Consider the following 12,122-nt stretch of genomic DNA (forward strand, 5'->3'; position numbering starts at 1 on the left):
TGTGGAATGCCAAGGAGCATCGTTGTGACTGTCAGAGTTGCTCTAGTGATCAGTATTGGTCCTGTCCATTGATCACTTTGAGACTTCTGATCAAACACAATTCACCTGTACCGTCTGAAATCTATAAAAGCATTTCGGGGGCTATTACATCAAGAAATTCAACAACATGGATCTCCAGTTGTATAGCCTCTTGGTCTACATAGGTGGCTGTCATAACCAGTGACAAGCTTCCGAAGGAAAGTTTGGCCATGATTCTGGCATGACTTAGAGTGCTACCTGTTCTAAGTGTTCAGAAAGTGTTCCTCTGGAAGAAATATATTTGATTGAAACATCTGGGGCCAGATTTTAGGTACTAGGTTAAACTTTTGACTTTCCTTCTGATGGGTATTGGGAGATTGTGTTCTCCTCCTCAGTTTATGGTTTCATTCATGATTTGCTGCATAGATGTCACCTGTTGAATGTTTGTGAATTAATGAAATTAACTTTAATCCAACAAATACATTGACATTAGAGATGTGCTATAGCTTTACAGCAGTAGAGTATTTTTGCACGTGATATTTTACTTTACAAACTGGGCTGTTTTGTTCAGTTCTTACAGCAGCTTTTCCTTGAATGGTGGGTAAGTAAAAACAAATAAGAACAGATTGCACAAACTAAAATGCAGTCACTAAATCAGATTCACTTTTTTATTGCAAAGCACCAGAAAGAAATGAGACAGAATTTAACTGCAGCACAAAACTTAGCTTTAACCTTTGAGATCCTGATGTTTTGCTGCAGGGTGCAGCATGACAGCAAATTATCTACGACATTAACAGCCTTCAAAGTGTACTCTGTAAATCAACAATATAAATATCATGGATGTGGAGGAGGAGCAAGGTAATGACAAGAACTCACAGAACATTTCTTGCATAACAACATTCTCTTAACAAAAACCCCGTAAAGCTTAACTTGCTCTAATTAACGACATATTACAGAGCCGCTACTGCCAGTATTAAAAGGAATATGTACAAAAGGCAGCTGAGTGGGAGGAAGAAAGGAAAAATTCACAACAAATTGCCTCAGAATGCAAAAAATATGTATGAAAAAGTTCAAGAAAATTCCAACATGTTATGAGTTAATTTGCAGATAACAAAAGGCAAATCTTTTATTTACAGTAAACTGTACAATGGTGATTAAATCATGTTGTATAAATAGAAGTGGACTGATGTTCAATATATTTAGTCATGTTCAACAGAGCTACATGCACAGTGACTCATAATAAGTAAACGATGATAAATTGTTCTGCACTTTGCTATCAACACCCGAGTCACAGCACAGTAGTTCATGGTTATTATTACAAGCATTGAATGCAAGTGCTTTAATCTCATGGAATGCTGACTGAAAACGTACCCAAGGTGTGTAAAATGATAGTTCTCTTCAAGGATTGCCTCAGGTAATGTATTGCTTAATTTAGAAGATTGTTCAATACAAAATCATTTGTATATCTGAATTTTTGTTTGAATAAAATGAAGCACATTTTTTGCTTAGAACTATCCTGTTTACATTTCCTTGTCAACATGGTAAGTAATTGTTTTTTTAATCATATACTCAGGGACAGGTTAAGTTTTGTAGCTGTCATTTTGTTAAATTATCATAATGGGCACTAGTGGCAATCGTTATTTCATAAAAGTTCTACTGGGAAACTGTACTAATGTTTGTGAATATTATAATCCAATCTTTCAATGTTAACGAAGGAACATTCAAAAGTTATTGTGTTCCCAGTGCTAACTAAAAACCGTACAAACAGTCTTGTATTTCCTGGAGTATTCTTTCAGTCAGTTTTTCCCCAATGTTGAAAATAAAAAAGTTGTTAATCATAAATTCAGACATTACGTCAGACCATAAAAACATATTGGCCAAAATTATGTTATTTTCTTCATCGTAAATTCATCGAAGCTTCAATTACAAACAGCAGATGCACTTACCAAAATATGGACTTGCTTTGATTCAGTATGGGATGAGACCATAGGTTAGAAATAAATATCAGAAACACTACTGTAGTATGTGCATTTTGTACGTAAATAAAAACACATTTTCAATGAGATTTTTCATGTGTAAACATACAACAATTTAATCAAATTCAACATAATTTTGTAACTTGATACTGACAGTTTCACTGGTTTGAAAAAGGCAATTATCCAACTGAATATACAACTGCTTTTGATTTAAGCATTAAAGTAACACTCTTATAGACTAGGAGAAAAAAATGTATTCATCACACCAATTTTACTTTATGCATATAATTATTTTTTGTATGGCCTTTTATCTGATATTAGAAAATATTAAATTGTATATATCACATTTCTTATATATCTGAAAAGCCAATGCACTCCCCTAATGACAACACAAATCTGCCTTGCATAAATTTTCAACATTGTTATCCCTTCTCTCCCCTCGCCGAACCAAATGTTATTTATACCTCTAGGTATAAAAGGCACAGTTTCATAGATTGCATTCACACTGCTTATAGGAGCACTCTAACATGTGGCATTAGATAATGCCAACATTTAATTTATACCATAAAGAAAGATTTTGAATCTAGCATCATGCCCTATCAAAACATTTTGAAAATGGTGCTTCAATTTAGATGCTCTTGCTTCATGTAAATGCTTAAACCAAAATAAATCATGAAACCTTTGCACACGTTCACATTTCCTATCAAACCTATGTGAAAGTCATTACTCGTGTATGGCTTCCACTCTTTGTGAATGGTGCCCATTATGTGTGTTGTATGCAATGAGAGGCTAAGTTGCATGACTGAATTAATCCAATCAGCTAGGGTGACATGCGTTGTCTGGGAATATGGAGCTAAATATTATAGAGGGGACACAAATCTAACTGAATTGGTTGGCTTCATATTTGCAGTAAAAAAAAACAAAAAGCTACAGTTGTTATCATTTAAAGGAACTTTCTTTGCATTTAGTGAACGCTTTTTTTGTAACGTGCAATAAAAATACATATGTATATATTTGCAATTTATGAGAACATCCATTAACAACAAGTACTTACTGTATCTACACAGCAGCACTGCTAGGAGCAGCCTTGTACCTCACTATTGACTAGAAGTGCAACAGAAATTTGAACATTCAAATAATAATCAAATACAAACATCTTTAATTATAATTGCCTGTTCAAATAGCTGACCTCGCATCGTATTTACACCACAGCTGTCCACTGTTTAACACTGCTTTCACCATGAATACACAGGATTACATCAGATCATTTATGTGCCAAGTATTATAAGAAATATTCCAACCATCATGGAAAAGGATGCAGTAAAACAGTGAAAGACAGCAGGTACCAGGTAAACAAAGGGTGCAACAAGTATTTATTGATTAATTGACCAATATTTAAGCTGCTACAACTTTAAATAACTCTATGCATATTATGAAAAGCATTGTATTCTACCAAAAGCTGTATTTTGTCCAAAATTTACCAAAGCAACATCAAGTTTCACCTTGCATGCCACTTTGAAGTTCATACCTTTGAACCTTGATTTTTTTATATTATCTTCTCTCTTTAAATAATTATATTTTGTGATTAAGCAGAATGTGTCCATATTAGTTTGGTGTATCTCAGAGAACAGTTGATCTTTAGATAACTCACTGTAATACAACTATGAAGATTCTTCAACACTTTCAGCCCCCTGAAGTATATATTTTAAGTCAATTCAGTACACCACTTCAACTCATTCTCTTGTAGCCCAAATAACACAATCTTGAGGGAAAATCCACATTGTGTGTTACAGTCTGGATTCTTAGCAAGTCAGAGCTGCATTCCTGTTTGGTAAAACTCCAAAGCAAATAACTTCACTAAACATTTCAGGGAACTGAATAAACTATACTAACTACAACAATGTGCTGTAGTAGTGTTTTAGAATGGTAATGACCGAGATAATGCAACACCTCTGCTAAAGCTATAACATGCATTCTACTGATGTTGTCTCGCATGTTTTCATTACCAAATATGAAAAACAGATCGTTTTTTTCCTAGAAAGTTATCAGTTTTTAAGCATCCCAGACTAATATAACAGTATTATAACGGGATTCCTAGGTTGGTATGTTGTACAGCTTGTTGCAAAAGTACCGAATGATTTATTTGTACAAGAACTTGTATCATCCTGTTTCTTATACAACAGCACAGTTTTGAACCAACAATCCAGTTTTGCAGTGCTTTCTCTTGCGTGAATCAATTGACAGTGTACCCTGGGACTGGCATAGTGTTGGTTTTCACAGTAGAATCCTAGAGCAACATCCCACAGCAGGTTTTCTCCTGGGTCTAGTTTGGGTCTTTGACTCATGATCACACAAGCTGTAGTTTCATATCACAGTTGTGTCTGTGTTTAGGTTCACAGAGCGATGCTCCTGATTACTATATCAATTGCTTCTTCTGCATGGCCCACAAATCAGGAACTTTCTCTGTGATTATTATCTTTGTGTCCTTAATCTTGCCAGCTCCAATAATGGAATGGTGTTGTAGATGAGCACAATGATTTCTCTTTAATTATACAGTGGGGCCAATTGTTGTAGGTTGGTACAAAATGTTATAGTGGCTTCTAGCCAGTCTATGAATTCTATCAGAGCCTTGAAACGGGAAAAAAATGTACATTCTCTGTATCTCCAATATTGGGTAAACTTGTTTCAGCAATGTCTCCAAAAGACTTGTAAGATGCCAGAACTAATTTAATTTAAATAGATACATCAGGCTACCAGAAGCAGCAGTAGTTCAGCAAATATAAACAGGAACATCCCTATCTGAATGTATTCTGATTGTAATACATTTTTGAAAATTCTACACTGACCCATCATCCAAACCGAGCATTAGTTTCTGAGTGAAAATCTCACAAAACACATTGCAATCCACACTCTGGAAGTAGAAATCATGCTTCAAAACAATGAGACAGTACATTAGATAAGAGACTTAATACTGTACTATTCCTGTGGTGTGCTTCTTTAATTACATATTCCCCCTTATATACATTTGCAACCTTTTAATGTATCAAATTCAGTGTGTGTGTGTTGGTGTGCGTGCGTCTTGGGGGGGGGGGGGGGGTACATCATGCATGTAATTGGCTAGCCAGAATTATTTCTACAATTTACAGAACTGTCAGGCAGTACATGGTCAAATGCCAGATGTGGAGTCAGGAACAGCGGACAGAAGCATATCTCTTTGGTAGCCCCCTTTATGGGATATCCTGCACAATGTTTTAATTTTCTTTTATTTATGTATCTAATTTGCTGCTTTTTTTGAAATATCATGCTCAGACTTCTCACAGGTAGACTTCTCTTCTAGTGAGTTGAGAAACCGAAGATGGCTTGAAATCTGCTGTCTGTGTCAGGGGTATATTTTCAGGATTGCCTTCCTCATTTTTACCATAATTAGCTGTGTTGAAATTCTCATATGATGAAGTCAGCCTCTTGTTGAGGAGGTTTCGGTTGCGATCGCCTATAATCTGAGGGGTACCATTGGCCAGTTTCTCCTGACTGCCTTGGTCTGTGACAGGCATGAAGGTGGAAAGCTTGGGTTGGTTCTTTTTTCTTCTCTCTGGCGAGGTACGCACTGGCATCCAACAGGAGTCAGAGTGGCCAAACTCATCACATTCCCGTGTACATTTCCCTGTCAAAGCTACATCGGGCAAAGGCCTTGCATCTGTGGAGAAAATAAAATCCTGTTAATGGGCATTGTACATTATATCAGTATATCAGATACAAAGTTGAGATGATCGAGTATCTGGGCTGGGAATTTCCTCAGAGCTGTTCTCGCTCTGCCACTGTAATATTGCCAGAGATGTGGCAGAGACTCCATTTACTGTTTCCTCTGCACTTCCGGCAAAGTTGTGGCAGTGGAGCAGGAGGAGCTCTTAATAAATTCCCTGCCCATGAGTGCATAACTTGTAAATATATGTAAAACACTGGGTGCCTTGCTATTTTATTCTAGTTACTCTTGTAAGATCTCATGACTTTCCTAAAATGACTTGAATTTAAAATACTGTTACTTCATATTCCTGTGAATAAAAAATGGCACCATTAAAATGACATTATATTTTTATGTCTTACTGGGGGTAATTTTTGCAATGTGCAAAATGGATGATGAGAGATCGCACACCTGTTATACAGCTCACTCGATTTTCCTTTCCATTAAAGACAATCGGGTGGGGTGTATAACGGGTTTCTGAGTTGCGCCATGATAACATAATGCAGCCCTGAAAAATTAAAACTCCCTTTACACTGAGACATTTTTCAAGTCATAATGCAATTATATTGGCTCTATCGTAACAGTTATTCTACAGCAGGCATGAGGGCAAAGTGATTTGAGGTTGTCATTCACTGCTTGCATAAATTCCAGTTGGGTAACTTCACGGTGGAGGTGTTGGAATCAACCACAAGTTCAGATTCCACTGAAGCCACTCTTGGGCACACAGGGCTGCTCCTGCTATTGACATCATTGAGCTTTAGCGTTTCAGTGCAGCTAAGGAAATTAAGTGAAACTAAATCTTCATAACGTTAGTATGAATTCACTACAAATTACAGAAAGTCCCCCCGCCCTCCCCTCTCCAGAACCTGTTTCCTCCTGAAAACTACAGTTGCAGCAGCAGTGTCAACGCAAATGAGTTTGTGCTTGCAAGGAAATACAGAAAATGAAGCTCAGTGATCTCAACCTTTGTGAAAACTGATTCTCACTTGTGGAAAGCATTCCTGACTTGCTTCGTTCTGCCAGTGATAGATAACAAAAATATTGAAGACTGTCAGCCCATCAGTCCTTGAATCAACTGTGTGGCCTGCAAATTCCATATGTACAGTAAGAATCAAAATGATTCCTGCTCATTAAACCAAATCTAGATTAAGTTCCTACTCTCCACAGATACCGGGCTAAAGTAACAATTTATTATAGCCTCAGAACTGAGGGCGGTAATAAAATTGGAAACTGTTGTGTCTTTTTCATTGAGTTTCAAATTGGATGATTTTATTAAGTGATACATGGCAGAAATGCTCAGGAACATAACCGATTCCAGAACAGAAGGTGGGTTTTTGGCCAAATACAACTGTGTAATATTTTCTTTTTTAGCCTCCTAAAAAATTGGTTCAGACGTAGAAGTCCCATGTTCATTTGATCTTGTTCTTCCAGAATTCCTACCCTACCATCTTCCCATTACAGCTTGAATATCCTGTTGAACAGGCAGGAGGGACCACCATTTGGAACCTCGTCTGAAAAACAGGATCTCCAACAATGCGGCACTTCTTTGGTATTGGAGAGCACAATCTTACTTTGGGGCATGAAGCCACAATCTTATCAGCTCGGCCAATTGAGCCAAGCTGACCTTGAAGAGCTGAACAACTGTCAAAATATGGACTTGAACCTTGAATCTTCAGATTAATTTTCCCCTAAAAAAAACAGGTGGGTTTGGAGCAGGGGGGCGGATTATCAATATAAATATTATAATGAGGCTGGAAGCATCTTTTTTAACCTCCATTTTGAATTTAACTGCATGTGGATATGTTTCACAGAATTACTGAAACACAGCAGTTAAAAGCGAGATGGGGACTGTTGCATCGAGGAGGTAAGTGCCTTTATTCCTACCTCCTGGATCCAGGGTCCCTACCTGACCCACCCGCGCGATCGGAGACCCTGCGAGACTTCCAATTGCCTTCCCAGGCCTCCGATCCCCAACATGATGCTTCCCCCCACACCCCCCCATTGATGATGCTGAGGCCGGCACCGATTCTCTCCCCCCCCCACTACTGATCTTCGTCCGACCCCTCTGCCGATCCCCGATCCTCCAGCCGACCCCCCCGCCAATCCCTGATCTGCCGGTCGAACCACCCGGCTGGCAATCCACGATCCTCCGGCTGACCCCACCCTCGATGATCCCTGAATCCTGGCCGCCACCCCCTCTGCCCCGATTCCCCCATCACTGGCCGACTCTCCGATCCCTAGTCGATCCCCACCAATCCCCGATCCTTGGCCGACCCCAATCCCCTACCAAATCCCCCACGGCCCCGACTGAACCCACACCCCAATCCTTTGCCCGGACCCAACCCTCCTTCTCTGCAGCAGCAGGCTACCTGCCCGCAGCCAGCCAGCCTCTCAATCTGGCTGGCGGCGGGCAGGAAACCGAGGCCTCACATGAAAACCAGGCTGTTAAACATAAGAACATAAGAAATAGGAACAGGAGTAGGCCATACGGCCCCTCGAGCCTGCTCTGCCATTCAATAAGATCATGGCTGATCTGATCATGGACTCAGCTCAACTTCCCGCCCGCTCCCCATAATTATTCCCTTATTGTTTAAGAAACTGTCTATTTCTATCTTAAATTTATTCAATGTCCCAGCTTCCACAGCTCTCTGAAGCAGTGAATTCCACAGATTTACAACCCTCTGAGAGAAGAAATTACTCCTCATCTCAGTTTTAAATGGGCGGCCCCTTATTCTAAGATTATGCCCTCTAGTTCTAGTCTCCCCCATCAGTGGAAACATCCTCTCTGCATCCACCCTGTCAAGCCCCCTCATAATCTTATACGTTTCGATAAGAACACCTCTCATTCTTCTGAATTCCAATGAGTAGAGGCCCAACCTACTCAAGCTTTCCTCATAAGTCAACCCCCTCATCCCCGGAATCAACCTAGTGAACCTTCTCTGAAATGCCTCCAAAGCAAGTATATCCTTTCGTAAATATGGAAACCAAAACTGCACACAGTATTCCAGGTGTGGCCTCACCAATACCTTATATAGCTGTAGCAAAACTTCCCTGCTTTTATACTCCATCCCCTTTGCAATAAGGGCCAAGATACCATTGGCCTTCCTAATCACTGGCTGTACCTGCATACTATCCTTTTGCGTTTCATGCACAAGTAACCCCAGGTCCCGCTGTACTGCAGCACTTTGCAATCTTTCCCCATTTAAATAATAACTTGCTCATTGATTTTTTTTCTGCCAAAGTGCATGACCTCACACTTTCCAACATTATATTCCATCTGCCAAATTTTTGCCCACTCACTTAGCCTGTCTATGTCCTTTTGCAGGTTTTTTGTGTCCTCCTCACACATTGCTTTTCCTCCCATCTTTGTATCATCAGCAAACTTGGCTACGTTGCACTCAGTCCCTTCTTCCAAGTTGTTAATATAGAGTGTGAATAGTTGGGGTCCCAGCACTGATCCCTGCAGCATCCCACTAGTTACTGGTTGCCAACCAGAGAATGAACCATTTATCCCGACTCCCTGTTCTCTGTTAGTTAGCCAATCCTCTATCCATGCTAATATGTTACTCCCAACCCCATGAACTTTTATCTTGTACAGTAACCTTTTATGTGGCACTTGTCAAATGCCTTCTGGAAGTCCAAATACACCACATCCACTGGTTCCCCTTTATCCTCAAAGAATTCCAGCAAATTTGTCAAACATGACTTCCTCTTCATAAATCCATGCTGACTCTGCCTGACCGAATTTTGCTTTTCCAAATGTCCTGTTACTGCTTCTTTAAGAATGGACTCCAACATTTTCCCAACCACAGATGTTAGGTTAACTGGTCTATAGTTTCTGCTTTTTGTCTGCCTCTTTTTTTAAATAGGGGTGTTACATTTGCAGTTTTCCAAACTGCTGGGACCTCAGCAGGGCCTGGGGGAAACCTGGCCTCCTGGATTTCTGAAAGGTCCTGTGCCCTCAAGCCGCCTTCCTCCAAAAAATTCTGGTCTAAATGTTTGGTGCTCCATCAACTGAACTATTGATGGAGCATCAAACCAATTCCGCACCCCTCTCCCATCTCTCCTAAAGGTTCCAGATTAGACTGGGGTTTAGTTCCATGGGTATCAATTATCCTCCAATACCTCATCCAAGTGGCCATTTTTTATGCCTCGGCTTGGACAATATCCGCAGGCAATTTGACCATCACAATGTCCTCTCCCAATATCTACATGTGTATTATCCAGTGGGATTCACTGGATAGCTATCAGAAGTGGGGATTTATGGCTGATGTTCCCATTCCCTAGTCCAATGGTGTTAGGGCAATTGCAATGCCATTACTACCAACACAGTCAAGATCAGCTGTCTTAATATATCCTGGCAATCAAACTTGGGCTGTATGGCTCAGAGACAGACTATGCAGTTATTACCTGAACCATTGGGGAGTCCCTGCATTTTTATCTTTCATTTCCATGAGATGAAATTTCATTAAAAAAAAGTACTTTCAATATTTTAGCAGGTTAGGGAGCCATGAAGATTAATTGCTTTTCAAAAAAACTTGACTCCACCATGAATTCTACATTTTAAAAATTGAATAAAATTCAAGGTGAAAGTAATATAAAGTTATCTTGACTAAATCTCATCTGTTGAAACCGCTGACCTCATCACACTGACATTTGCAAATATAATGCAGGCAGCAATTGTATCTTTTGTATGTGATTAAAAAATGACAGTTTATGAAACTTCATATCAAAATATAAAATAATAATAACAAAGATGAACAAGCACAATCATAAAAATGTCATATTCTGCATTGCTAATAAAGAATCTTTTGCAGAGTCTTACAGTGGATCTGGACTTTGTGCCATCACTGTAATATGTGCTTCATGTTTGAAAGAGTCAGTATCTTTTCATACACCTAAGGATAGAAGCAGCTAAACAGTAACTTGAGAGTGCTCTAGCATTACTGCAGCCCCAGAGCCTGAAATCCTGTCATTCCGAATAGGGCTTTACAGTGCATAGCAGTAATGGTACATGGCATCTGTGGGACAGATTTGCTGAAACAAATTCAAATACATATCCAACATTTGAGACATGCAATGAATGCCACAAGTTTTATTTGTCGATCACTAATGGAGAACTTAAGTTGTGTAAGAGGGCGAGACCAAATAAAAGTGACAAACATGATTCTTTTTATTTTGTAGCAATCTTAATTGCAGAAGACTCCATATGGACTAGATTTCTGAGCAACCACCTGAGGCAAGGCAAGGCATTGCCCCTCTGTGAAATTATGTTTAAACTACAAATGCATGTGTGTGTGTAAAGATTGTGCAGCATCCTTTTGTTATCAATATGTATTGTATTAGAAAGAAAACAAAATGTACCACATTCCATTATTATTGCCATAAAGTCAGTATACCACCTTCAAAAGCTTATTATTTCAATTCTCAAAGGGGAATTTAAAAATGAAATTCATCCAGTTTAAAGTGCACACAATAGAAGCTCTCTTCCTCACATTTGTGGAGACCGAGACTGAGTCTGAGTATTGGACTGAAAAAGTAAAAATACTTGTTAAAATTGATGTTTGGCTAGAGCATGAAATTAGAAAGCATTTTTACTGATCCAGTTTGACTACTGTGCCATGAAGCATTGTAATGTATCCTTACCACTCGGAGCAGTGAAAGTGCTCATTAATTCCGAACTTTGTTGAATTTTCCAGTTTTAACAAGTATGATCATATTTTTTGATTTTATATCAAGTTGTGACACTAAAACATCATTGTAGATTGGTGTCTCAATGCTTTGATAATTCTATGCTGAGTTCAAAGGGCACTCTGAAATTAATTCCCTTCCTTCTCCCACTAAGATGATTTAATAAATAGCAGTTGCCATATGGCTTCAGTTTCAAAAGATAAATTTATATTATCAATTAGTCCTATAAAAGTGTGCTTCCTTATCTTTTGTTACACTAGCCATATTAACATTCGGGAGACACTGTATGGGGACAAAATCATTGAATAACACAAAATTTACATGCAAAATACTGGTGTGTACATCTTTCATTAAAACTAGGTGAATGTTTAAGGGATCAAGGTAGCTTTCTACACTCAATACTAGTGAACCAAATCGGCAATGTTGCTTTACTAGTGTGTTGGTGCTACATATTAGTGCCAAAAAGTGCAAAGGCTACACTAATAGTATATACTGATGTACAAAAAAGTGCCATATTTGAATTCCCCTCTCCCCATTACCGCCTCCCTCCCTATCAGCATAGGGCATAATTGTTTAGTAGCATGCTACTGAGGAGCAGAAAGAAGAAAATATAATTTATGTGATGTAACAACTAGCAGCAGCAGATTTTACCCAGCTAAACAGCTAATTGCAAAGAAAGGCTCTTCGTTTTTTGTTTA

The 12,122-nt window shown here is 38.9% G+C and overlaps 1 protein-coding gene across 3 annotated transcripts in view; it reads right to left on the minus strand.

The window, feature by feature from the left end:
* Positions 1 to 682: 682 nt before the first annotated feature.
* pcdh7b (protocadherin 7b) overlaps positions 683 to 12,122 on the minus strand; it is a 581,399-nt gene continuing 569,959 nt past the window's right edge. The window contains exon 3 of one of the 3 annotated variants that reach the window (XM_070870566.1): positions 683 to 5,688. In XM_070870566.1, the coding sequence (XP_070726667.1) occupies positions 5,309 to 5,688 (380 nt within the window). In that variant the 3' untranslated portion in view covers positions 683 to 5,308. The remainder of the gene's footprint in view (positions 5,689 to 12,122) is intronic. The other 2 variants (XM_070870585.1, XM_070870597.1) reach the window with 2 other exon arrangements.

This window comes from Pristiophorus japonicus, chromosome 2 (assembly GCF_044704955.1).
Source record: "Pristiophorus japonicus isolate sPriJap1 chromosome 2, sPriJap1.hap1, whole genome shotgun sequence".
In the NCBI taxonomy this organism is placed as follows: Eukaryota; Metazoa; Chordata; class Chondrichthyes; family Pristiophoridae; genus Pristiophorus; species Pristiophorus japonicus.